The 27,962-nt window shown below is 46.7% G+C and overlaps 1 protein-coding gene and 1 pseudogene across 4 annotated transcripts in view; one reads left to right on the plus strand and one right to left on the minus strand.

Annotated features, from left to right (window-relative positions):
• Positions 1–24,977, minus strand: part of LOC144152617 (uncharacterized) — a 107,524-nt pseudogene extending 82,547 nt beyond the window's left edge. Inside the window, exon 1 of the transcript XR_013319196.1 lies at positions 24,844–24,977. The product of XR_013319196.1 is annotated as an uncharacterized LOC144152617 (transcript). The remainder of the gene's footprint in view (positions 1–24,843) is intronic.
• Positions 1–27,962, plus strand: part of LOC144152619 (uncharacterized) — a 72,337-nt gene that overhangs the window by 11,875 nt on the left and 32,500 nt on the right. The window contains exon 1 of one of the 3 annotated variants that reach the window (XM_077683953.1): positions 24,964–25,241. The exons of 1 other annotated variant lie outside the window; for it this stretch is intronic. In XM_077683953.1, the coding sequence (XP_077540079.1) occupies positions 24,964–25,241 (278 nt within the window). Of the gene's footprint in view, positions 1–24,963; positions 25,242–27,962 lie in introns of those variants that run through there. One more of the 3 variants, XM_077683954.1, reaches the window with a different exon arrangement.

A 27,962-nucleotide genomic window follows, 5' to 3' on the forward strand; every position in this document is an offset into this window, starting at 1 on the left:
AACGCTCGGTTCAAATTGTCCTCGCAGCCATCGTAAAACTCTTAATCCACGACGTCGTCTGACGTCTCAGCCAACCGAGTTACGTGAAACGCCGTTTTTCACACATTGCCTAACGCTTGCAGCCTTGCGTATCGCGCATGAGATTAGCAAAGGTCGGCGAATGTTTTATCTTGAGCCGCAGGCACTGCCTGCCCGTCGTGAATGATACGATAGGCAACACATTTGAAAGATGCGTAACAGGCCGTGATAGCCTGTAGCGATGAAAGCTTGGTTCAGTGAGTGCGGCATGGGGCGGAGCTGCAGAGACCGAGATGGGGACGAAAAGGCAAATAAGCGCAACTACAGCGCTATGCACATATATCGCTGAGTTTTTGCCTTCTTTGTCGTGCGTCGTCTTATGAGTTGCAATTCGCTAATCATTACACAAACTTGCTAGTGAGTTCGGACTGGGCATGTTTGAACAAAACTGCGAAAACACAATTGTGGGAATTAAAATAAAATTACTGAACGTCTTCGTAAACCGCCGACAATAAATTCATCACCGGCGACAAATGGCAGCGGGCTTCAGCCATGCCACGACGGAGGTGACTAATACTCAAACATGTGATATTCTCGTTCTCGCCCTAAACAGCATTCTGGTACAATATTACCCGCACCGAAGGTTTTCTTACGTCTTAAAACGTGCTTTAATAATTTCTTGTCTCAAAAAATAAAACATGAGGTTCCTAAATACCTAAATAAGAAACACAATTTCTCCTCGCTTGAACAAATTATAAATAGTCTTCCATTTTTATTTCCTAATTTTTAAAAAATATTACCACCCAGAATCAAAGCTCCGCTGCAAGTGACACAGTACCTTCCGGACTTTTTCCCTTATAGACGTAGCCTTTCTACTACCATATCCTGCCGCAGTAGTAGCATCTGATGGGCCCTCTCAACTCTTTTGATCTTACACAGTGCAAGTGGCTCAATATATATATATATATATATATATATATATATATATATATACACTCGTTCGCGTTGCCATGTTTAATTTTTTATCTTTTTATCTTCTGTTCTTCCCTTTCTCCTCGCCGTTATTTTTATATTGTGACCCAGCGTTTGCCTTTACAGTTTCCTCTTCAAGTTCTGTTTATGTGCGAGGTTAGTTTGCAGCATTTTCTTGCATCTCATTTTCAATTGTTTTTTTTTTTTCCTCTCAATGCTATCTCCGTAATTCCCAACATTCATACCACATCACTGCAGTCATCCCCATGTGGCGTAGCAAATACTGCCGCCAGCAGGCCTGGCCGCACCAGTTCACGTTAAAGAGCTCTCTGTCGCTCGTTCTCCCTAAACAGGGTTTAGACAATCATCTGTGGGTTACATTAAAGAGCACACTCTTTACCGTACTTTTTATTTTGCTCTGACTGAAGAAGGAGGCTGTGCTTCTGATGCCCACTCTTTTATTGTATTATTTGCACTGGAACCAGCATGGTGACATCTTCTGGTGTTTTGTACGCTTGGTCCCTGACTTCAACAAGGTCGCCTCCGAATAGCGATTCCGTGCAGATTATTCTTATTTTTTTTTTAAATATATAGATGTATTGGATCTCCAAACAATTGCAAGGCCCACATGGTGCATCGCAGCACCTTGTGAACCAATCACCACACTGTCTTGACATGCAACATGAAACTCGAAACGTTCATAGCAAGTTACATGTGTCATGCCTGATTGTTTTGGAATCAAAAAAAGAAGGAAAAATGTGTAGTTATGAGGGGCAGATAAAGCCTCCTCAAGAAAAAATACCATGTTTGGAGTTCAACTTCAGGTGTCTTCTGAAGCAATTCAACTATAAATATATGTACAATGTATAGCTCTTTAGATACGGGTAAGTGTGGCCCGAGAATCGAACGCATGCCCGTGTGCTCACAGCATAAAGTCTACAAGAAGCCCGCCACTGGCTTATCTATAAACTTAAGCCTGAAAGTGATTATGCAAGAACAAAATGCTGATTGCGAGCATGCTTATCTTGGACATGAAATTGAGAAACACAAGCTGCAAGGAAAAAAAAATTCCTCGGGCACTTCCGTCTGCTTCCGTGCTCTTACAGAAGGGCTTCCCCTGCCGTGCTATGGAGCTATTATGGTTGTTTTGTTCGTGTTTTCAGACCTATTAGGCCCATAAATTGAACTAAAGGTAACGTCTCTTGTAGATTTTTAACACGAAAGTGTTTTATGCCGGGATACACAAACATTTGAGTGACGTCATATCCGTCACTGAAATGACGCCAGTACAACGAAGCAAGCAGCATGTAAAGGGTGCACCCCCGCACACACGGTCTTTTTGTGGGAAAGTAACCTTTACTACCAAGGAGTACGTTATACTTAGGGTTGTTCGTTTTCCGGTTTTATATTTTAACACGAAAGTGTTTTCTGCCGGGATACACCAAGATTTCACTGACGTCATATCCGTCACGGAAATGACGCCAGTACACCTGTGCCGAAGCGACCCGCCAGCAGGACGTCGCTCGCACCCACAAATCATGCTCAGCTGCAGATTTCGTTGCACATTTCACTGTCGAGTTTTACCTATTCTTATGACAGAAGAATCAACCGCAGTTTCTTTTTTGTGTGTGAGCATTAAGATATTTTATGACAACGACAACAGTGAATGATTTGTTCCAAGGATGGGATCTCAGAATACCGAACTGTCAACCTTGAGAAACGCGTCGGACACGCTTACAAACTGGGGCTGTTGGTGTCTCCTGCCGTCGTCGTCGTCGTCATCGCAATAGTCGTTCATCTCATGTAGTCGCGGTACTAAAACACCGGGAAACTCGTTTACGCCTCGCGCTAGAACGTAACGCGTACTAAAAAAACACCGGGACACTCGCTTACGCCTTGAGCTAGAGAGCTTCGTGCTTCAAAGACAAGAGACTTTTACAGCAAAGCTGTATACCTGTAACCCCCAACGGTTTCATATCAGTTGGCAAAAACGCCAAGGCGCCAAGAATGCACCAATATACTGCATGCTTCGCCCCTCACCAGGTTTCACGTTTGTGAAAATGGCCCGGGATCTTTCCTGCGTGCATTTTTGTGTACGTAATTGTGTCAAAGTGTTGCAGCCTCTAATCAAAGCTTCGATTAAGAAAAGGTATATCAGGCAATGCTAGTGCATTGTTACTACGTGAACCTCGTGTGACCGCACGTTATCTCCGTATTTTTAGTTTTCCCGCACGAGTAAGTCAAAGATAAGCGGAAGGGTCTTAAATAAGGCCGCCCCGTCTGTGAGCCGATGACCTGGCTATCTAATCTCTGGAATTTAAGAGCGACGCCCATATCCACACCGCAGCGCGTAGCAGATATAGCCGTTATCGTGATAACGGATAAAAGGGGCCCTCGATACGAACACTGGGAAAGATACTGGCTTTCAAGACGGAAATGGATCAGGCGACTCGGATTTCCACTCAGACGTGCAAGATGTGCCACGAGTTCTTTTTTGTTTGTGTGGAGAATTGCCAAAATAGGTTAGCCAGTGCCTGCACGAGAGAAAAAAAGAATACTAAGAAAGATGGAGAAGGGAATTCGAAAGCGAGCGATAACTATAATCAATGGACTAAGGTTGAATATCTGTTGACAAGTTTGTTTTGGAAGTTAAACTAGCACTGACACCGAACGAATAGGCTCTTTTGAGTGAAGGGACAACCCAGTAGTTAATGAAATGATTTTTCTCTGGACAACAACAGTTGAGATTTTCCTGGAGCCATTTAACGACAATGAGGTAAAGGAGAAAGTAATCTTTGTTTTAATTTCCGGTTAATTCGTCCTTACATGTTGCCCGGCTCGATTTCGCATCGGTTCGGCTACCTCAAAGCATAAACCATGACTTGTCGTTGTCTTTTTTTTAATAAATGGCTATGATGACGCAACAGTTTCCGAGGAAGCGACGCTAGATGACGCCGTTTCTAGTTTCAACGAGGCCCCTCACCTGACACGCCAATACGTCGCCAAACGAGTATTCTCAGGCGCGTACACAAGCGAAGCGTTAAATTAGTCTCCATGCTCACCTAAGGTAGATCAATTTCATAGCGCCCGTTCAGCCGTCCCCGTTCACCGCCGCCACCACGGTGGATGACGACGAGTATATCGGGTGGGAGAAGAGGAGCGGCAAATACGGGAAGACCTCCCGAAGCGTCGTCGAACACCGTCGAACACAATAGCGGCAGTACTAACGGCGGGCAAGTACACAGGCTCACGGATTTCCACTTCCACAAGACGCCTGGAGCATGAGGCGACGAAGGCAGTTCGGGCGTCGACGCCGACCGGGGACATCGCGACGCGCGAGACTTTGCCAGCGTGGCCCGAACGTGACGAGGCGAGGCTTATCTGATAAGAAGGCGCTCGACCGCTGCCCTCTCGAACCGCCCCCCCCCCCCCCCCCCTTCCTACCCCGGCTGAGTGCGCGTGCGTGTGTGTGTATGCCGAGCCGGGCAAGTCGGGCGATAAGGAGGACGACAGCTTCGGGGAGGACGACGACGGCGCACAGCGAGAGATGCTGCTTGCTGGCAGGGCAGCCGGAGAAGACACGGCACTCTTCAGCGACGTCTCAAGTCCCGCGACTCCACTCGAAGGGTCACACCTTGTGACGAATCACTTAAACAAGCGGTCCGGTTACCTGCCGTGGCGTGTTCTGGAAGCTCAAAACGTGAAGCTTCCAGCCTAAGCAGGATTGGGGCGGCATCAGAGGTCGCTTACACGGTCAACATCTGGGACCGTTACAAATGCGAGGAATAGAATGCTTTCGCTGCAAGCTACACCTGTCAGCAGTGACTAACGTAATGACAAAACCTTACGCACATTTCTATTTTCAATTGGATTAGACGTCTTCTCGGTCTCAAAAGGACCCAAAAACACGCCATTCGGCGAATGTCGATGCGCGACCGCAACACTTATGTGCACTGATAAAGACATCTCTTCTGTTCACCGATAAACACACGTCGCGTTCACAAGCTTCAAAGCTTATAGTGCTGAAGTATTTGGACCGCGAGACACCGTAAACATGGTTTCCGTTTCTTTCATCGAATCGGAGCGGAGATAGCAGATACATTTTGCTTTGTTCTAAGGGCCGTCGGACGACAATCGATGCTGCTTGACTGAATAACAGCAACCTACTGTCAAATTTCCGTCGCTTAGCTCATCGTTCAGCTTAAATACTACAGAACGCAGACGAACGACTCAATAGTATGATAACTTGAAATTGAACTAAGCATAACGATAAAGTAATAGGAACAGAAAGAAATGTACTAAACTAACCGTTTATTTTTGCTCAGCCTCCCCCGTACAGCATAGCCTTCACGAACGACAAAGGAAAAAAAAATGTGGCTCCAATTCACACTGTGGAGACAGTTTGACTGCGAAGCTGTAAACGACACCCACAACGATTACCCATGCGACGTCACATGAATTCTCACACGTGACTCATCAAAGAGTGAAATAAAAGACAAGTGAAATGCACTTAACCACACTTTCTATTACTGCACAACGCCATTTACGACTGCTTTATGTTCTTCTTCTTCTGGCTGTTCTTCTAGCGTCTTTCCTTTCAGCGGTCTACCCAAGGTAGCCTTAGCGTCACTAAATAAAGGCTTTAAGTGTATCGGCACTCTTTTCTCTCATTGTTATGTGCCGCCGGGATTTTCATTGGTCGGTCGGCACCACGTGATATTTGTTTACATATGGGCGCAGCCATTTTGTTTCTGGGCGCCTCTCTCCCCTCTCTCTCTCTCTCCCTCTCTCTCTATCTGCTGTGCGGACGCTAGAGCGTCCGGTCACACTGTGCCCGTCACAACCGGCGGCGGTTTCGTTGGGAGAGATGGCAACACTGCAGGCCGGAAACAAAATGGCCCCCAGACGCTCCCGGGTGCCCGAAGTGGCGGTACTCTTAAGCGTAGCTTATGTAGTGACGCTAGGTAGCCTGGAATGAACTGAAGGAGGTGCTATACCGGTCTCTCTTTTAATATATGAAAGCGCGGTGACGTCACTACGTGATTTCTACGCTGTTGGGTACTTTTGCACTCGGAGTAGCTTACGCAACTGTTATCTTTACCGGTATGGCCAGTCCCCCTGCGTAGGTATGTTCCTTCCTTCTTAATGGTGATAGTTTTCTGCTGACATCGCCATGAAAATTTTATTTGATGGTAGAGGTATACGCTTTGCAGTAAAACCAACTTGCAAATTGAAATAATGTGTCTAAGCAGTAACAACCATGCGCCGCTTGCTAGAGAAAAAAAGATCTGCTTTTATTTTAAGCACCCTACCACGGCCTTTCTTGAGTACACGGTGAGAGCGAATTTACCCCAGCTGCGACTGGTGCGCCAGTGCACCAGCAATACCTGTCTCACAGCTAATGTTGTTTTGGCTTCCCGGCCAGGACATTAAAGACCGCGTTTTAGAGACGACAGTCTTCTTGGGTTACCAAGTAAAAGCAAAAATATTTCTCAGCATGTCTTTCTGTATCCCTGATTTATAAGAGAGTTTATTAAAAACCATAAATCAGGGAGCGGCGACTAGCGATTATAACAGCGCCGCCCCGAGAACAAGTGCCCAATAATGATTGTTGGTCACGCTATTTAACCACCCTGCCGAAAAATAAAACCGGTGAAAAAATCTTTAAACACGAAGTATATATGGACAGACCATCTCAAGCTACTAAAATTGATGCAACATTTCATACGTGTTCACATTATTCGCCGCAAAGGACACCGCAGGTACATTCAGAGCAAAATATCAAGTACACATAATCGAAAGTACCAGCGTTCTTCTTATTAAGAATACACGTTTTATTGGATTTTACAGCACCAAATGAAAAAAAACTGTCGTTGATTACTCCGTCATAGGAATCGGTAAAACACGAAAGAGAAATGTGCACCGAAATCTGCAGCTGAGCATGATTTGCGGTTCGGCGGCTGTGTTGTAGGTGTACTTGGCAAGCGACGTCCTCCTGGCGGGTCGCTTCGGCAAAGGTGTACGGCGTCATTTCCATGGCGGACATGACGTCAGTGAAATCTTAGTGTATTCCGGCATAAAACACTGTCGTGTTAACATATAAAACCCGAAAGCGAACAACCCTAAGTATCACGTACTCTTTAGTACTAAAGGTTGCTTCCCCGCAAGAAGACCCTGTGTGCAGGAGTGCACCCTTTACAGGTCGCTTGCTTCGTTGTACTGGCGTCATTTCCGTGACGGGTATGACGCCAGTCGAACCTTTGTGCATACCGAAAAAAAAACACGTTGGTGTTAAAAAAATAACAACGCATTACAATGGTGTCGGGGAGGGACGAGATAAAAACAAACACTCAAACAGAAGTACAAGCTCCATCTTTTCCAAGCACAACATAAACAAAAGGTCCCACCAGGTGGCGCGGAAGCGCTGCAAACGTGCGATTAGAATGCTGGTGGACGAAAAGCAGAGAGGGGAATATTGCCTAGTACAGTTACCACCTGTAACAGGGAAAAGAAAGTATTTCGGGCCTAATAAGCTTTAGTGCCTGCCCTAAGCAGCGCAAGTATTAAACCAAGAGTGTAAAACATGGTTATATTAGTCCTTTTTGGTAAGATGACATGTCATCACCCCGCTTCAAAGGGGAAACTAATAGGAATCATCATCATCATCAACGTGGAAAAATTGAAATGAATCGAGTTAACGCCAGTTGCATTCATCGGGAGTGGAGCGAAAGAGGAAAGGAGGCGCTTGAAATGTAGGATGGAGGAAGAGAAGAGGGCGTTACGTGGAAGGAACGGCAGAAGACTATAGTAGTCCGACGACATTTGCAGCGACGCAAGCAGAAGCGCGGTCAATTTTCAATAGCGTACGGATGTTTATCGCACCGGAGCTAATCATTCCGCATTTCTCCCTCCGACTTGGTGAAGGGGCTCATAACGATGAGCACGGGAACCTACACTAACGAATATAAATTAACCGCCTAATAATAGTTTATACAGTTGAAGATTTAATTAGTTGAAGGTTAGTTGGATACTGATTACAACAGCATTGCAGTTGCGGATGTTGGAGAGAACAGCTGACCAAGTTAATTAAGACAATCGTAATATTGAGACACTACGTTTCTCTATTGCATGCTTGTAGGGAAAATACGAAAATGACACTGAAACCAGTTCTTACCGAACGCTAGGTGACTTCGTGGGAGTCCTTATACATTATTTCACCCGCACTTTCTCCCAAAATCTGTGGCCTCACAACTGATAAAACTAATTATGATAGAAAATCTGGTAATTGTCTGGCCAACATTACGGAGCTGCATTTTTCAATACATCCTGCCCTGAAACATGTTTCTAGGCAATGCATTTGCGTATAAAGTTGAAGACGACTTTACACAAGGGCGCATATGTTCGAGAGTTCCAATTACTTCTTTTTTACGTCGCGAGCGATAGAATCTAGAGAATAAATGAACATACGTATCGCTGTGGATAAAGTTTAAATAAATAGGGATAAATGCTGACATGGACCATCATCCAAGATGTGCCTTTCACGCGGAGCCGGAAATAGGACACCAGTAAAGAAACCTGTGCCAAAGCGAAAAATTCTTTGGAACAGACAGGTAATGCTTCACATAAGAACGAATTACACGATAACCGCCCCAAAAATGCGCCGCATAAATGATAGTAGTTACCATCAACCATCGTATACTGAAATAAACTGCCAGCAGGCGTCGTCAACAGTACGCACGTCTGTAGAACACGTACTTAGTGCCACGAAAAATTATATCCTCAATAACACTGACCCGTGATTCTCACCAATGCATATATGCACATATACGCACTTGAAGGTTGTATTGCTTGTGTATACGTCATGCTTCAAGCGGAGAATTTCGTGTAAAAACATTTTTGCAGTTGAATAAAGAAGATAAAAATAAACAAACACGGGATGGGGGAACAGTTGTACTTTTGTAACTGTGTTGGTGTAGAGATGATTACACGCGAAATTCGGAGGTTGCGGGTTCAGCATCCGCCAATGACACACTTCTTTGTTCAACGTAATTTAATATTACGACCGATTATTCCGAATACACCCACTATAGCAATAAAGATCGACTTTTAAGGGTTTTAGCTTCCGCCTTTGTGCTACCTTCGTTTGGAGGGAGCGATAAAAATCATTTGAAGTAAGGAGACTACACTGCATATCTCCTGCCGAAGGATGCGGCCTGCGAATCTCCTTTGCTGCGTCCTTAACTCATGCCACTTCCTTAATGGCTGGTATCCAGAAAAACATCGCTATAAACTTCCTCACTTGTGCTTAGGATAATGACGGTGACAACTCTGACAAGCGATAAGGCGAGCTCATCTTCGCAGTCAACACCTCCCTGATGACAATGCCAGCGCTATGAGTGTATTACGAATGTAGGGCGATTAATTTGTCTTTCCAAAAGCAGAGAGAGATAGAAAGAGATATTACGGGATATCAGTAGAGATGTGGGATCGTCGAGGTTCGACGATAAAGCGAAACAGGAGCGTGAAGTCCTGTATGAATTGATGGAGTAGGTGGCGTCGCCTAACTCCTCTTTACCCGTCGAGGTGGCGCCACCGACGCAGCATTGTTGAGCACTGCCGCTGGCAAGGACGTTGGTGATTACTCCTCCCACCAAATCAACTGGCGCGTGCGAAGCCAGCTATCTCGACACGGCGATTAGATGGCGTACTACGCTTGTAGACTCCGCTATCCATTTCTCGCACCGCAATCGCACCGGGCCTATTTAAGAACCGCCGTGTATCTCAGAGGGCGGCAAGATACGTTTCGGGGTGTGTTTATAAATATACGACCTGCTGGTGTTAAAAAATCCTATCAGTTGGTCGCGGATAAAAATGGGGCAGACATCTGGGCAGGATAGCGCGTATCTGCAGTGAGCGATGTCAGACAAACTGGACTGATTGGTTAATCTTTACGGTCGCAACGATATGCGGGAATTCCCGTCACGCAAAGGCGAAAAAGAAACGTCACCTTGCGCGGCTTCCTTGATGCATGCGAGATAAGGCGCGCGCCCACACAGCCCGAGGAGATACGTCACGGCGGCCTTGAATGCCCGCCAGTGGCGTGTGGCAGTTTCAAATGTCTTATAAATTTCTCACTCTGGACTCGGCCCTTGAGCGATGAGCGATGTTTTGCTTCACTCATAAGCTTATACGTAGATTGCCTTCTCTTCCGGATAGGAAACTATTAGGTTTCCTTCGACACTACAACAGTTCGAAAAATATCCATACTATATGGCACTTTTAATTACTCTGGCCGGTTTCCTGCCTGACAAAGAAGGAAAGAAAAAACGGGGCAATGAACGTCTTGCCTACAATAGCGCCACCCCGCTTTCGCGCTGGAAGGCGCTTGCTGTGGAAATCCACGGTGAAAATGGGGAATAAAGTTTTACGGAATTTGGACAGTCTTCTCGTATGGAACGAAGCCTCAGGCATGTGCCTGCGTTTGCGGGATACGAATAGAGGTAAACTCACATCGTAACCGAATCGCTGTATTTGAAATCTCTCCTTATTCGGAGTGTTTCGCGGTCCCGACCGCGTTGTATAGAGATCTAGCTCATCCTGCCCACTTTTAACGAAGTGTCGCTTATAAAGAAGCTCGAGGACTTTGTTATGACGTGGTCTCCTTTTGTATAGGCCTCCTGCGCTGCCCAGGGGGCGCTGCGCAAACGGCTTCCGGGCAGTACTTCCGGGTAGTACAAAGCTGCGCGGGTCCCATAGGATCCCGTGTTGACAGAAGCAAAATGAGCTCGACGCTCCCGATTATTTTGCGACGTGGTCACCAGCTCATCCCCGACGCGTCCGGTCTATTTCAGCGATCAACTTGGCGTTAGAGGAAAAAGCTTTGCAGTGTTAAACACGTTTACAGCGCCGACGAAAGTGCCGGGACCGTGATGGCGTCTGCTACTCGCAGGTTCACCGATCGATGGTCGTACGAAGTGAAATTTTAAGTGAAATTTCTAGTTTAAACTAATACTCTAGGTGACAAAGACTTCTCAAAAACAGCCGATCAAAAAAGAAGAGTGACGCAATCGGCGATGACCGTGCTTTAAAAAGCCAGCGAGTCCGGCGGACCGCGCAGGCTCGCCTGCTGCGGTGCGCCGCTCTTTTGCGTACCTGCACACTATGCGTGCACTTTCATTAAACAGTGCTCGTTTGCGTCACCGTTACGAATATATGGTGTAGCGTTAGCTTGCCGTTTTGTTGCGTGTCTCAGTGACAAAATGCCGTGACCGTCAGAAGCGTGAAATCTGTTTTGCTATTCCGAAATTAGTGGCCGTAAAACAAAGTGGTCGGGCAAACTAAGAGGCCGCTCGCTTTCCTTTGTGCTCTCACTTTACTTAATTACGCTCTTGCAGCATACATTCCCTGTTCACACTTAATAGCCTAGAATGAGGGTCAGCAACGGCCGAGTTCCATGCAGCCGACACGGCGGAGGGCTGGACGGCTAATCGGGTGGGAGGAGAAGGGGGGCTTTGAATGCAAAGAGAAAAAATTCAGCGAATTTCTAATAATATTTGACAATAATCTGGCGAAGTGTGAAGATGGGGGGGGGGGGGCAATTCAACTGGAGGACGCCGATTCTCTGTTCTTGTCTCGCTGTCTAACTCCAAGGATCCATTTGAAGTCAAAACTGGCGTGTCGGCGTTCAGATTCGACGACCCATGCACTAGAAAACCAATACAGTCAGTGATGATCGTATGTAAATATTCGGGGCCCCGCGCCGTGTATGCGGCTGTGTTATGTACGTTATGCTGTGTTATGTGATGTTATAGAAGTACACATCTCTGCAGGCAGCGGGCGTGTGATTTGGTGCATGTTTTGCGTCCTTTAATAGCGCTTAATTTGTTCGTTTGGCGCTATTGCCCCACCTACTCGCTATATACATGTATCCTGCCGTTCGTAAATCGTGCGGCGTAAAACCTTACGCAATAATTATTTAGTTTGCGAAAATACGAAACAAAATTTCCACTCGTTTCAAAGGCGGTGCCAGGCCAGCAGTGTCAGCTGAGTCGGCTGCGCAATTCTTGCGTTCGCTTGCACGCTCCCGCTGAAGCAACCTTTTGCAGTTACCTCAGGATATAGGATGAGCAGCGCTCCGTGTTTATGCTACTCGCGAACTTTCCTTTGTCGACCGCACGCAAGAAGAAAAAACTGTTACTGTCGTCAAACAGTTAAACCACCCGACCTGGCGATACTGTACCACGCCGCGACCACAACGACAGCTCGCTCAAAAGAAAGCCGACAAATCGGCTTCTTTTAGCGGATTTTATTTTGTTTAGCCTCTGCAACTACTTTAAGGGCTATTTCATACAGTGTGCAGTCATTTAAACACGCCAAAAAGCGCCACAACCAACTTTCACTCTGTCTTGTAATTGAAAACACATGGAGGGCGGCGAGGGTCGTCTGCTTTTGTACTACCCAGAGGCGTCGGCCGCTAGGGGCGCTGCATGTCGGCAAAACTCCAGCGCAGGAGGCCTATATATCAATGTGCCTCGATACGACGCCGCGTGGCGCAGCGTTTGCGGGTTCACCCGCCTAATGATGGATGGCGCCACTGTATAGGGGCACCAAATACGCGCCGGGGTTACTGAAAGGACCTCTGAAACAGTTTTTTGAACTTCTTCACTAAATCTTAAATTCCCTCAGGACGTAGTCAACGAACACATCCAGTACCTAGAATAGGGGGTCACAAAGTGCCGGTAAGCCAAAAATTGCCGCTCTATGCCCATCAGACAACTTGTAAACTTGCTCAAAAAAATTTCTATCTTTCGCGAGTCATGGCGCTCTTTGAGCGCTCGAATTACGTCATTGAAGCGATGTAGCGGCTATTGGCCGCTTCCTTTCTGTTGCAGCAATAAACGAATTCGATAGACACTTTAGAAAAAAAGCCACAAATGAAAAGCAGAAACGGAAGGCGGAGAGTTGTGCTGCGACGAGCAGATCACGCAGTGCCGCTCCGTGCGGGCGATAACTGTAGCTTTCGCAGTGCTTCCAGGCGCGAAGGAGAAAGTGAAAGCCCTAATTGGAAATGTTGCAGAGTCCCTTGAATAAAAGACGCCTTTCTGATAATCCGAATAGCTGAAGTGGCCGGGTTGTAATAGTGTAGACCACGCGTTCAACTGCGCTGAGAATGACACTCTGGAGTTCTGTTTCCAGGCGGGGACGAGTGGTGAGCGTGAAAAGTAAGAGAGCCGTCCAGGTCCGGGCTGGCGTTGCCAGGCCGGACCTGGACTGGCAGACCAGTCTGGCAGGCATGGACTGGCGGACCTGGACCTGGACAGGCCAGGACTGGCAGTGGCCTGGCGCTGTCATGGGATGCGCCAGGCCAGGCCCACGCGGGTACGGGAAAGGCTGGCATCCGTATAAATGTCCACTTCATCCGGCAATATCGTCGCGAGGACGACGTGAACGGCCCTCTCACGAGCAACGGGACAGGAACGGGAAAGGGAGAGGGCGTGACGAAGGGTGAGGTGGAGGTGAGGCCGATGGCGTCAATGTCCGCCGAAAGTGATGCAGCTGTAGAGTTCTTCGATGGAAGGGATTAGGCCAACCCGTTCAACAGCATCGATGCGGTTATGCCTGAGAGGATCAGGGATGGTACGTAGCATGACCCGATAACGGACCGCTAAGTGCTGTGACGAGGATAATAAAGCTTAGCATATCCGTCGACGGGTTGCCGAGTACGAGGATTGTGTACACAACTCTTCTTGCCTAACATTGGCACTTCCGTGCGCAAAGAGATAGCGTCATCCAGTCCTTTCGAGATATCGCGTGACGAAACGCCACGTGTCGCGCAGAAGCAGTCACATGCACACCTGGTTAGAGACAGAAAATACATACGAGGGGAGCGCCAAAAGGGGTTTTAGTTTTTTTAAGAGAAAAAAAAAACACATGGAAGTATCCGCGTTTCTTCCAGCTGAAGCCCCTCCATACAGCTCTGAATGGAAAGCATCCCGAACTTGGACGAATGCAGACGATAAAAAATAAAGGAGGTGCTGTTGATCAACAAGTGAATTTGTACTGAAGAGAGCGCAGGTATATGAATGAAAATTATCCGCATGCGCCGGTAGGTCAGTGATATATACCAACTCGCACCTGCGATAGGTACTAGATATGTACCCACTCGCGCAGATTAGGGCCATTCTACTTTGCAGCTCCTGTCCGTATATCTGTGTAAGTTACGAGGTCGTAACAAAAGACAAATGAGAATGCTTTCTAGGGGGGAAGGAAGAAAAGTATGATCAATAACAGAAAACTGGGCGAGTTGGTTTCACTAGGCGCAAAAAGACACGGACGAAGGACTGAGGTAAATACAAACAGTTGTGAGTGGCGCCGTTTGTGTTTACCTCAGTTCTTCGTCCGTGTCTTTTTGCGCCTATAGTGAGGATATATAGTATGCTCCTGCCACAGCAGTTAGTTAAGCAAGTGCAATCAATGTCATCCCTTGCCACTGACCCGCAAGTTCGGCTCCGAGCCTCATCTGCTGTTTCTCCACCTCCGCCTCCTCCTCCTAATAATCATCATCATCATCGTCGTCATCCTCAACCTGTTTGCATCCACTGCATGACGAAGGCCCCTAGCATGTTCCTCCAGCCGTTCCTGTCTAGCCGTTACTCATGAAGTAAACTTTACATGTGAGGTACCCAAATCACGCAAAAGATCATTTTTGCATACTATACAGCTCTTCACTAGCTTATACCTCACGAAAACGGCGTTGAGGAGTGAAATCCGATATTTAACGGCGATTTACGGCCTTACACAGTCGCACTTCGAGTGGTGTTATACAGTAGAAATAATTAAGCAGAAAACCAGAGAGAGACAGCGAGAAGGGTAGAGAGATAAGGCAGGATCGGACAGCAACGATGAGCAACAGTGCCAGCGTGCTAGTCACCCCTGCCCTTGCCCCGGCCGCCAAGGTCACAGGCGGCGACGGGCTTCATTGTTCGCCGTTTGGCCGGACCGAACAAGAACAATGCTATTCGTGTACGTATTAGCGTTCGGGGAGCGCCGATAAGTGGTCTCAGCAAACGAGTCCGATAAGGGAGCGAGCGTTTGCCGACGAGTGCGGATGGCTCCTCACTGCTGCGCCAAGCTTCTGCCGGCCCGAAGAGGAACGCTGTGGCGGGGGGCGGATGGTTGGTCTCGTTCTAGGCATTGTTCCAGGAAAGGAAAACAGGTAAATGAAAAGCGCACCGAGTTCGGGCTAATGGGGCTTCGAGCTTGCTCGAGTGCCGACTTCTCGACGGCTATCGTGTGTCACGTGGACGCTGCCATGTGGATCGGAGTACCCGTTGAGGGCTGAACGACGGTTACGCGGTTCGTCCCTGACGATGCGGAATGATTTGTAACAGTCCTTCTTAGCTGCAGTGGCACTGAGGGCTCATTAATGTTGCAGTAGGAGTTGCCGCTCACAAAGTCGGATTTGCCAAAGCCTTCAAATGACTTGCAAAAACTTTTTTTTTTTTTTGCGCCGCAGATCAAACATCCAATCATATTATGCTAAAGTAGGTACAAAAAATCAACACAAATTTGACGAGTGAGTAGGCGGAAATTTCTGTAGATAGTGACATAGCTGGCCGCTTCAATTGTTCTCGAAACCTTTCATATTTAGCTAAGGCGAATGACAGTCTAAAAGGCGTTGCCGCTGAGAAAAGGAATCGATTTCTGAACCGTGTCCCATGTGTTTGTATAATTTCATGAGTAAGTACAATTCCAAATTCCCAATTATTTCGTAGAGCTTTTTCTTGTTTTTCGTCTTGAAAAAAAAAAAAGCCATCACAATCCACTAATCTGTTCTATGTCCTTGGTAGACTTTTAAGATTAGAAGGGACTGTTGATATTAAGAGCCGGATGGTATCAAAAGAACAAGACGGAAAGCAAGGGAGGAAGGTTGTGATTGGGAATGGTGAGTGCGCGTATCGAAGGTGCCCTCGGACACACGGCTGTGGGCGGTCTATAAATAAAGAAAAATAAATCATTGAGGCTGAAAGCAAAAAAGCGAGCTTGCTTGGCTGCCTGCTTTCATCACCAAAGCAGCTGAAAACACCACTGTTGCGCTTCAGCCAGATTACTGAGTTGGAACTAATAATAGAACTTTACCATCTTAAAGAAAGTTGATCGTGGTGGTGGGGATGGTGCTTATTAATGGATGGATCTAACCTTGCGTGATATGCCGGCAATAGCTCCCCCGATCAACACCTTTTTGCCGCTATGCGCGGGAAATCACCAGGAGTCACTGAGGCGTGTGTCAGTTAAAAACCCGAGGATCAGGCGCAGAACGCCTCTCCTGGTGATCTATGGCCTATAGGAAGAATTATATCATCCTAAGAGGCACGCGGAGCGGCTCTCCTTCGAAGTTCTTCAAACAACGCTAACGTCTCCGTCGCATGCTCTCGGCAGTCCATAAAAAAATGTCCGATGTCAACGGTTACACAACACGTCGCGCACAGAGGTAAGGAGATAAGGTTCAGCTTATGAAGCCACGTCGGTGTCCGCGCTGAGTTGGTTCGGATGCGGAACAGTAAGGATGCCTCTGTCCTCTTCATTCCTTTGGTAACACGAGGTTGGTGTTGCGGTCGCCAAAGAGATCTGAACTGTTCCTTAATGATGGTTTTTACAATTGAGAGAAGCGCGAATGCTAAAGTTTCGTTTAACCTTCGCTGAAAGTTCGTCCAATCGATCACCAAACCTTCAACGACCCAAATCGCAAACGAAGAACGAAACCGTGCGACGATCTCTCGCGCACTAAGTAAACGCATCTACGAACGATCTAAATGTATACCGATACGTGGTAATTACGAGATGAAGGTATACGGTTGCACTATTCCTACATGACCGATACGCGTATTGTCTTATCTAGAACTATTCCTTTTTCGCGATTTTCAAGCACAGTCGAACCTCGTTATAACGAAGGGGTATCGAGAAGCAAATTAGTTTGTTATAACCGATATTCGTTATAACAGTAGAGGTAAAAATCGGCTTTAACAAAGCGACAATCTAGCTAGCGCAAAAATACGTGATACAAAAATGCATTTTTAAAGCTTCGAACCCACTGTACACAAGTTAACTCTTACCTTTCACCTTGTTGCATTTCAAGCTGAATGAACCGGAACATGAGTGCGTGAAATTACAACAGGACAAGGTTCACTTGACAAAGCAGGCCTGCGTAGTTATTTATTTGATGAAGGATGTGATCTTCATCTCGGGGCTACTCACAACACTGAGCAGGATGGAGTTTTCCACATTGTCCACGAACAAAAGGGACTTTATACTTCTGCAGTTTCGGATGCCGGAAGCTTTTTCCAAGTAGCTTCGCAGCCTACTGTCCAATATTTTTTCGTTATGCAGATATCGTGCGCGGCTGTCACGGTTCCAGTTTCGTTATAAAAGAATAAGTGTCATTGAAATAAAGCGTGACCAACCAAAGTTCATATTTAGTTCGCTATAGCCGATAATTTGCCACATCAGTGTTCGTTATAACGAAGTTCAACTGTAACCGCTTTGACACAATGCAAGCCCGGCTTTACGCACGCACAGTGTATAGAGATGTTATCAGAGCTCTTCGGTCGGCCAACCGGTCTACGGGGAAATGCATCGTTTTTTCTATAGTTCGCAATCGGTCAGAATAAGAAAACTTAGGCTCTAATAACATCGATTTTACATCGTACAAATAAAAGAAAAGGGGTGAAGAGTGCTTCTTAGGTGTTGCGGTGAAGCATCTGTCTGCCTGTAACTTCAGTGCAGCCTGGAAGACACAAAAATTGTCTTCATCAACACGTCGCACAAACAACTGGACTTCATTATGACGGAGATACCGCGGAGTAATTTATAGGAACCGGAATCTCCCGACGCGCACGATGCACCGCGAAGTGGCCGTTTTCCGCTCTTTGCCTTTTATCCTAGACACCGACGCCGCAGCCGGAAACAAATGCCTTGATTTCGTGCTCAGCTACACAGCCTGGGCGTAAAAGGTTATGGATGGCCGCACCCTGACCTTTATGGTACATTTTAATTCGGAAGCTTATCTGCTGTTAATTACTGATATTTTGCTGACGCGCGTAACGGCGATGGCTAATGTTTGCTTTTCAATGTTCCCAAAAAGCTGCTATTACACTGAACTTCCGCTAAGAGTAACTTAAAGGGACCGTGAAAGCTGTTTTGCATTATCAGTTCGGCTAATCCAAAGGGCTCCCCCTCCCCCCTCCACCTTAAAAAACGGGCCCAGGCAGAGGCGTCGGAATTATTTTTCGACTGGGGGAGCCAAAAAAATTGTACTACACATCATCGTCATCATCACTTATTTTCCTTGAGGACGCATGCATGCGCAATATTGCAGGTGAGTAGGCTAAGGAAATAAACCCAATCACCGACATAAAACCAAATCAAATACAGTCAAACTTCTATCCAACATCACAGCAGTCAAAAATATCCTAACGCTCCTCGTTAGAACCAAAGAATAAAAATAAAATTAATTATTCACTCTAAATCTATAGAATACCCCAGTGGTAACAGTTAACAGACATTACGAAGAGTCCTGTCGTAAAAGTGAAACATAAGCAGTGATCTAATAGCGAGTGAAGGAGACGGACACCCACGCTCGGAGTTCGCAACAGTGTCAAAAAGGCAGGTTGAATCGCTGAATTATTCTATTTTTGCAAGACACCATTTTCGGAATCGTTGGTCTTACAGTCAGCGAGCTTCTGTTTAGCGGGGCGTCAGCGGAAGCCTACAGGTGCCCTCTGACTGGGGGAGCCGTGCTCCCCCATTTCTACATTAGGGGGAGCCCTCGCTCCCCCTGCACCCCTTGTTCCGACGCCCCTGCCGCTCAGGTGAATCCAAATATATCACTTGAAAGCGGTCAATGAAGTAGACGTACACTGAGAAAAATCCCGCACCGAAACGATTTATTTACCTCATCTTCAAAGAAAAAGAAAAGTACTCTTTCTTGGTCTCAACCAGTTCGCGATGAACAATTGTCGCTTGCAAATCGACGTGCCGTCATGAATGACGCCATTTCGTTTAATGAGCTTAAAAATCCTTGGGTGTCCTCGTGCTGCTAAAAAATTCGCCAAAATAAATGTTATTCCTCCAAAGATAAGAAGCATCTGCTGCGTCACACGTCATCGGTACAGGGTTTATGCTAGCGCCTTCGCCGTCGTCACAAGTACCATCCAAAGGCACTCAAGGGCCTCTTCAAGGCCGCCATATTCGCTGTGAAGCTTTCCTTTCTATTTTTTTCCTTTCCAACCGGTCACGTAGATGCCCCTCCAAGACTTCATTTTCGCTGTGCAGATTCGCCAGCGGTTGCGCACAGAGCGAAACTTTGTGTTAATCGTTTTTTTTTTTCATTTAGTTATGGAAAACGAACTTTCCAATGCTGTCCGGCAAATGTGACAATACGTCTGAACCGAGTTCATCTTAACTGGAGTTTGCTGTATTTGATTGATTTGACTGATTGTATGGTTTAACGCGTCGACGCAACGCAGGCGATGAGGCGCGCCGTAGTGGAGTGCTCCGGATTAATTTTGACCACCTGGGGATCTTTAATGTGCGCTGGAATCTCGTGCACACGGGCGTTTTTGTTTTTGCCTGCATCAGAAAAGCGGCGGCCGCAGCCGGGAATCGAACCCGCGTCCTCGTGCTCAGCAGCACAACGCCTTAGCCACTGAGCCACCGCGGCGGGTTGAGTTTGCTGTATTTTGGATATGCCTGCGCTCTTGATTTGAATAGACAGCGCCCTAATGAAAACCTCAACCTACCGCAATTGCGTTATAGAATTGTCAGTGTATTCAAAATGGACCAAAGGGGGAGGGGCGGGCGTCTGGGTCTTCTTCGTGGACTGGTAAGATTGGCAATTAGCCCCAGAACAGCTTTATTTGTGGTTTTGGGGATGGCTGCGAAGAATGAAGCCAGGCGGCTTAATTTCTTTTGATGTACTATATTTGGGCCAGTCCCAAATTAAACGTATTATCATTGTTTTCGGAGAGTAGTGGCTGGTCTTGAAAACGAATTGCCGCCTCTTCTCCAAGGTGCCAGTATAGTGTTTTTTTTTTTTTTTTTTTTTTGTAAGCGGCGTAAACGGAAAAGCCTCTAGAATGATGACATTTCTTATCCAGTGTCCTTACGCTGACACCGAAAAATATTACGGCTGTATTTTTCTTTATGTTCCTTGGGTTGCATTAAAATACGGATGTTCAACCCGTTAGATTGGTCCACTAATTCGCTACCGACGGCGTGATCCACAACAAAGTTCAGTTAGGTCTGTCTTTTCGGGTGCACGCTTCCACAACTTTAACCATGCTGTCGTTGATTTATTGAACTCTTACTAAGAAAAATAACCTTACTGGAAGCAATGTATTAGGTCCGATAACTTCAGAATGGCATTTCCTTTTTAGTTTTGCTAGCGTCAAAGTGTAAAGTACAAAACCCCCAAAACTCCTTCCCCTACCCCTACCCCTACCATGTGACCGAAAAGAAATATTCTAGTAATTCGTACCTAAAAGAAGTGTGGGGTCGATTCCCTGCTGCGGCTGCTGCCTTTCCGACTAATGCGAAAACAAAAAGAAACCCTCTCGCATGTGCGAGATTTCATCATACGTTGAATATCCCCAGGATGGCTAACTTAACCAGTGACCCTTTAATTCGACGCGCATCAAAGCCCGGGTAGGGCATTTAGCGCGCAAAACCATTATATTGACATATAATTCTCAATTGGGTGACATGGGGAAATAAAGTGACCGCGTATCTGATTGCTTCGCTGTAAATGTCGTCGAATGATGTTAGTCTTCTGCTGCCCTTGCAGTATAACACCCTATTCTCTCTCTCACCCTCCTTACCCCTCAGGCTCCTCCCGTGATGAATGCATCGGAAGTTTGCTCAACGCAATTCAATTTTCCCGCGTTCGCCCTGCTTCCGCGCCATTTGTTGGAATCTTTTGTTTCTGCTGTGCCTGGAGTAGCTCAAACGGACATTTTCCATTTTTATCGTTTGCTGTTAACTCTTTTCTCTCCGACACCATTTTCAACACGTAGTTGTCTTTTCTTTACCTTTTTTTTTATCATCTAAACCAATCTAAAGCGCATGTTTGATTAAAAGAACGCTGGTACCCTCTGTTATGTACAGCCGGTAAAAGGCTTGTCTATAACGCAGCTTTCGTACTCTCAGCCCTATCCTGCCCCGCCGGAGCGGGGTTTGAATAAAATTACTGCGGAATACTGAGGTCTTAGCCCTTCGCTTTTGCCTCCGACATGTTTGAAACGAGTATGTTTCGGCAGTTTTCGGATGTAGCTGGTTGAAGTTGAAATCGCTGTTAGACAAGCGTTTTACCGACTATACTAGTGTCTTACAGCAATAATGGCTGATGTTTTCAATGTGGGCAGATATAAGCCATGCCAGCAGCTTCAGGAGTTTGAAACGGCATTGCCTATATATACGTTATTGACAAATATTCTATCACCTGTTTTCTGGTCGGGTGGTTCAGACGGGTGTCTGACAGAGATATAGACAGATATACAAATAGCCTAAACTTTTCGCCTTTAGTTCTCCCCGGAAAAAGTATAGTCTTTAATATACAGCGTTAACCACGTGTGCATTTCAAATCAACAGAGAGTTTCGAAGCAACTGTCGGCCATCTCATTGTAGGCTTTTATGTAGTGCTAGGTGTCGAAAGAAGACCACGGTCATTCCTGCGCGCGGCAGACCTCACCTCTTTCACAGGGCAGTTTATTCTCCGAACCCTCATTAGCCCTTTTGTTTTCTACCTTTTATTCTTTCTCCGCCGCTGATAACATTGTGGCAGGGTTGGCGTTATACAGCAACGTGGCTGGCTACCGCGCGCGCAGACGTGGGAAAAAAAGAAAAAAACGAGAGAACGGCGCCTCGCTGTCCTGTTTTTGCGCGTCGAGCCGCCCTACGGAAATGACGACGCATCCAGAAGCGTCCGCGGGGCGTGTTGTTCAAATCCGCGAGCAAATAGGGTGCTCCTTGCTGTTTGCACCAGAGTGAACCCACGTGGTTAGGCAACAAATACCAGCAACCCGGCTGCTGTTGCTAACCGGATGGTGTTACAGAGTTTGAGTGATGTCGGTGTTTATTCAGGTCAATGCGAGCTATGTATTTAGGGAATATATCCGCACTAAGAAGTAATATAAAAATAAACCTTAGTTTTCCATGACTTAGCCACGCTACCTCCTACCTATTCATTTCTCTTATACCCAATGGATTAATCGAAAATCAAGCGCCTACAAACAACGCAAAATGTATCTTACAGTTCCCTGAAGCGTAACAACAAGCAAATACCCACCCGCAACTTCAGCGAGGTCAGCTCGAGGGGAGGCTTCGTGGCTTCGTGACGTGGTGACATGCGTGTTGTGAACATATTGCACGTAGAACTGCGTCGTTGGTGACAGAAGTCACGGAATTGTCGTCGTACGTGTCCGCAGACATATAGCCTTCCAGCATCACTAACGACGCTATAGTCTCTATTGTGCTGAAAGACGCTATTGTATACAGCACTAATTCCCTCACAAACCCAACCATAGCTCTATTACAATTAACTAGATACCGTAAGTTGTCTTGCATGCGCCGCTCCTTCCATCAACCCGCATCCACTCGCAGCAGAAAGGGGTCAGAGTGCAAATATAAAGTTTGTTTAGTTTCCAGCAATAAATAACTTTTAGCCAGTCAACGTTCGTAAACAACAAAAAAAAATACCGACCAATAATCTCCGTAGAGGCATGAAGCTGGTTTTACAAAATGACCACTGGAGTCCGTAGGCATTTCCTCAGCGACATCGGATAGTTTATCTCTTATATAGCTATGAATGATATGTTCTTTCTTTCTTCTTTGGCACGAAAGTATTGCTTAAAGAGCTAGAAGTTAAACCACCCTGGTTCCCTCCCTTCGGCATGCTTTGTATAATTTAGGGGGTTCGTTATTCTTGCGCAATAAAGCGATACATATTGTTTCAAGTAACGAAAGCCAATAACAAATAAAAATAAATACTAGCAAATAAGCACCGTTAAGCCGCGATTAGTATTGTGCAGATAAAATTAAGACATATAAAAGAAACAGATAGGAGTAGTAGGTGAATTCCCTTGCATGAAGATTCGGATTCCACAATCACACTCATTAGTTGGACCTTATGGTTAGCGCACGACAGAATCGCATTGCTGCTACATTCGAGCTTAGATCAGCTGGTGTCGATTAAAGAAAACGGGCGCATCGGTATTTTTTGTTTCGTATCACACGGCAGCTACAATTAATGCAGTTGATGACGTAGCTACTAGTACCCCTTCTGACGTAGCAAGTATCAGATTGCTTGGTGTGTATTAGTAGAACCAAGATACATAACTAACGTTGGTGTCCTTTTGTATGTGTACTCGTTTTTATTGATCTACCTACCGTTTATATGTTGATGAAAGTGCACGTGTCATATATTCCGCACTGTATCTTCGAAAACTTGAATACCTCGGTTTATTGGAATATAGATTTAAAATGCGTAGATATATGAAAATAGACCTGCGCTACAAACAAAACGTAAAATACTTTATAAAAGCTAAGGCTATGTTCAGACTACCGACGTAACAGCCATATCGTGCTCCATGGACGCAAAAAAAAAACGGCGTTTCGCGCAGTATAGGTTGGCTGGGACGTCAAATAACGTCATTATTTAAAAATATTACGACAGTTGCGACAACAGTTTGAACCCGGCCTAATGCGACGTCTGTAGGCTATACCTTCACACGGAGGCGAAATCAGTCACACATGACTTCTGCGTAACATGTTAGTTTCTTGGATTCTTGTATATCAGGTTTCGACGGCCCGTGCGCGGAATGCAGGATACGCATTTCAAAAATAGAATAGTGCTCATGCATATAAAATCCTAAAGAGTGTAACGAACCCGATACCGTCCGCTATAGAAACCGGTGTAAGGCCGCTTAAAGCTAGAGCTTCCTGTTCGTGTTGACGTTGACGGCGCTTACACGAAGCGCGGTGCCTCACACAATGCTTATGCATAAAACCTTATGCTCTACCATTTAATTATCGGCGGAAAGGGCAACGAAAAGATTACAAATCAGCTTTGACATTTAAATGCTAATTTGATTGTAAAGCTGTCCGTAACCATGTCATACATCAGTCAAGCGGACATCCATCCAGTGTACGCATTGCTGTTCTAGCCTGCAGCAAGCATTGCGCAAGTCTTACCCCGGAGCCCTGCCATCACAGCGCCATATTTGGGGCGGTGGCAAGTAAACGCTAAGCCAGGCGTCTCGCACTGCACGCTCATTGCGACCTGAAATCGATTCCAGAAAAACCCAGCGAGCTAACGCAGCATGTGTAGGTTGTTGTCGGTTCGAAGATGTCAAATTGCTTCGCTGACTCCAGATATCTCCTCCGAGCGAAGTTTTAGTTCTTCGTTTCGACGGAACTGCACAACGAGCAGCCCAATGCCGTCATGGCTGCAGTGTTGTGAAGCCTATCCGAAATAAAAACGCCGCCGTCTCTCCGTGAGCATATCTTAGCGACAGATGTTTGCCCGGCGCCCAAGATACGGCCCTAAGGGCAGCTGTGGGCATAACCATAGGTAACATTGATAAACCAGCCCTATAGCACCAATATAAGGCTTCCGCCGCGAGATAAGATCGGTGATATCGGCGGCCGCGGGCCACTGATTATAATTCCGGCCAGGTCCCGATGGTCGAAGCCCCAGTGGACGGGCGACCACTGCGCGGGAGCCGCGGCGGCGGCCCGCAGAAGGAGCCATTAAGTCCGTAATCTTTCGGTTCTGATTATCCGTATCAGGACTTAACTCACCAGCTGTTAGACTGCTCGGCCGGGCTCAGTCCGGACCGCTGCTGGAGCCCCGCCGGTCCTGGAACTGCTGCGAGCGGCGGCTGCTGCGCTTGGTGCTGCTGTGGCGGCTGCTGTTCTTCCATGGTCAGTGCCGAAGACACCTCGAGGACGGCGCGAGCTACGGAGGAGGCGGGGGGGCGGACCTCGGCGAAAGCTGGCCTGGCGGCGAAGCCGAAGACTCAGTGGCCCGCTATGGCGTCCCGCGAGGGTCGTCGTGGCCGTCCGAAGTCCTCAATATGGCGGCCGGCTACCGCGGCGGCTCCCCAGCTCGTCGCTGATTGGCGCTCTCCAGACCGGCCGGCGCGCCCGGGGCTGTGTGTACTCTTGATACGCCCCGTTATCGCGGACTTTTGGACTCGGTGAGACTCTCCTTGTTTGCATGGCCAGTTGGCATGGAGACCGCGGCTCTGCGAGATAAGGGCTCGAGCCGGACCGACGGCGCGCCTTGCAAACGCACGCCGTCGGCGGCACGTCTGTTGGGGTGGGCTTCGGGCCCCCGCTGACAATGCGACGCCCGGCTCGTGTCCGTGCGAACGTGTGTTCACTGCGCAGCTCTCATAGTTTGCACTTCACAAATAAGGGGGGCTGCCTGTTGTCGCGCTGGGTGTCCAGAAACAAAGTCCGCGCTTGTTTGCGCACTGGTCAAAACGTCATTCACTCTCTCCGCGTGCAGCCTGAGTGCATTTTGAAGAGCGAACGAGGTCCAAAAGACCGTTCTAATGACGTTCAGTTGAGCCAATGTTAAGAACGAGAAAGGAAGTGAAGGTACTAAGCGAACAGATAGAAATTGTATATGCAGCTTCTGCGATCATTAAAAGTTGACTTGCGCAAGAATAGCAGCGGGCCAAATCATCGGCTTTGTTACCTCTTGCGCTGTTACATTGTCGCGCGAACCCTCAAGCTTTGTTATGATTCTGATGCTACTATATAACTCCTCGCGCAGTTTACATGAGTCCCAAACGTTCCTAAAGCTTATTTCGGCGGGCTCATACAGAGTTTGTGTCAGAAAAAAAATATTTTAAATGAATTGCAGTAATAATCTATGGACGAAATTGCTTGGGTAGTTTATTGCTTCACTTGTCGAGGTCAGAGAGAAAAAAAAGGGGGGGTGGGGGGGGGGGGGGGTTTAACGCTGAAAAGCCCCACCGACTGTCAGATCTCCTCAGTAAAGGCTCGTTATCATTAGTATGCGTAACTAGAATGGTCAAGCGAATCATAAGGGTTCGTTGAGGTTTGAGGGTTCGTTGAAGGTAAAGAAAGCACGACAATCCCTATACGGAAGTGATCTACCCGCTAGACAGATTAAGGTTTAACAGCAAAATTATATGATACTGACAGTCTGAGGCTTTCTTCAGACAAAACGACAGTTTTTAATGCTCTGGTATACGTACAGCCCGGAAAGGCTGCTAAGAAAATGTGCTATTTTTCGATTTCTTTAACATTTATCTAATTCGGTTAAAATGACGCGGAATTTGTATGCACGCAAGGAACTGCACAGGCGAGTTTCAACTGGAGTTAATCATGACGTTTTGGCTTGTCTTGGCTTGGCTGTGGACGGGCAGCCGCTAAAAGAGGCGGGTCACCTGCGTGCTGGCAAAACATCTGTCCTACAATGGCCACTCAATTATATAGCGCTGCGCTTTTTTATTATCCTCATCGCCATAAAGAAGGTGCAAGAGCGCTTTTTTTCCCGTGTCCGTTTCATTTGCAAGTGCGGCCGTTGTAGGAGCCTCACGGCGCCGTTCACTTTAGCATCCATGGCTTATAACGCTATGGCAATAAAGGTTTATGTCAACGTATAGTAGCTCCTACTTGCTTAAGGTCTCGGAGATGGGTCCTGTAAGTGAAAGTCTGCCTGGTAGGAGATGGCTTGAGGATGTAGCGAAAGAAACAAAGCGACATCCCGTGACTCTAATACCCGAGCCACTTAAAGCTTTCGTAAGTAGCATTTAACCAGAGAAGCAAAGATGCGGGCTTGAGAAATGCCGGGACGCTCGCTGCACTTTGAACTGACTTTTTTTTCCTCGATTGAAAGCCCGGCGTAATGTACGCATATTTGGTTCGTTGTTTTAAGGCTGTCACATCTCGCTTACCCATGTTTTCTTTTTTTTCGCTCGTTAAGTGTTTCTTGAAGAAATGCCTCGCACCAATTATCCCACAAAACAGCACTATATTCTAAGCTTTGTCGAAGCTCTTAGCGGTAGAATTAACCACCGAAACAAAGGAGTGGCAAAGCGCTTTAAGCCACTCGAAGAAATACGTCGCTTGCCCAAACTCAAGAATGGAGCAAGTGGGAAAATTATTTAATGTAAAAAAATGAAGACAGTGTAATGTTACGACGCGAAGTTTTCTTTATAGCGAATGCAATTATGCTACTTCCAACTACTACTGAGCACCTGAGTATAACTGTCGCCAGGTCTAGATTTATAGGCGAAACGAGAAATGTGTGACGATTGAGTTTCAGTGCATTAACCTTCCCAGGCGACCAGCTGAGCCGCCTTCTGTAAGCACTGATTCATCCAAAGAAACACAGAAAAAAATGTGGTCTTACTATTGTTCCTTAAATGAGACAGTGGGAGCTTCCTGTCCAACTTTAGGGTCAATGATGATCAAGCATGAAGGGAAGTCGTCGCAGCCACAATTTTACGAGGCCGGTTTCCCCAGAGCTTTTGTGACACCAACCACAACCATTTTGTTCATACAGAATGTTCCAGTTATTTAATTTCAGACGCAATGCCCGAACCCCATCTAAACTCGCTCCGAAGATGCAAACTTGAATTCGTAGGTTGAAAATTGACAATATTACCATGGAATAATGCGCAAAAATAAATTAAATCAGCTGGCCCGACACACGTGTGTACAAAGACGGTCATATTGTATATGTGGGAGCTGGGCTTATATATGCAGTCTCATTTCCCCTCGTCGCACCAAAAAGGGGAAAAAAAACATGTTAGAAGGTCCTGTGATTTGGCGCCCAGGATTGAATTCCGGATCTGCAAGCGCCATGGCATGAGTTGTTCGCGTAAGCCAATACAGCTACAAGATTGCCTCCCAGCTCGCCCCTGGGTGAAGTGAAGCCC

Source organism: Haemaphysalis longicornis, unplaced genomic scaffold, assembly GCF_048455015.1.
Source record: "Haemaphysalis longicornis isolate Haplotype H1 unplaced genomic scaffold, Haemaphysalis longicornis Haplotype H1 scaffold_9, whole genome shotgun sequence".
Classification (NCBI taxonomy): domain Eukaryota; kingdom Metazoa; phylum Arthropoda; class Arachnida; order Ixodida; family Ixodidae; genus Haemaphysalis; species Haemaphysalis longicornis.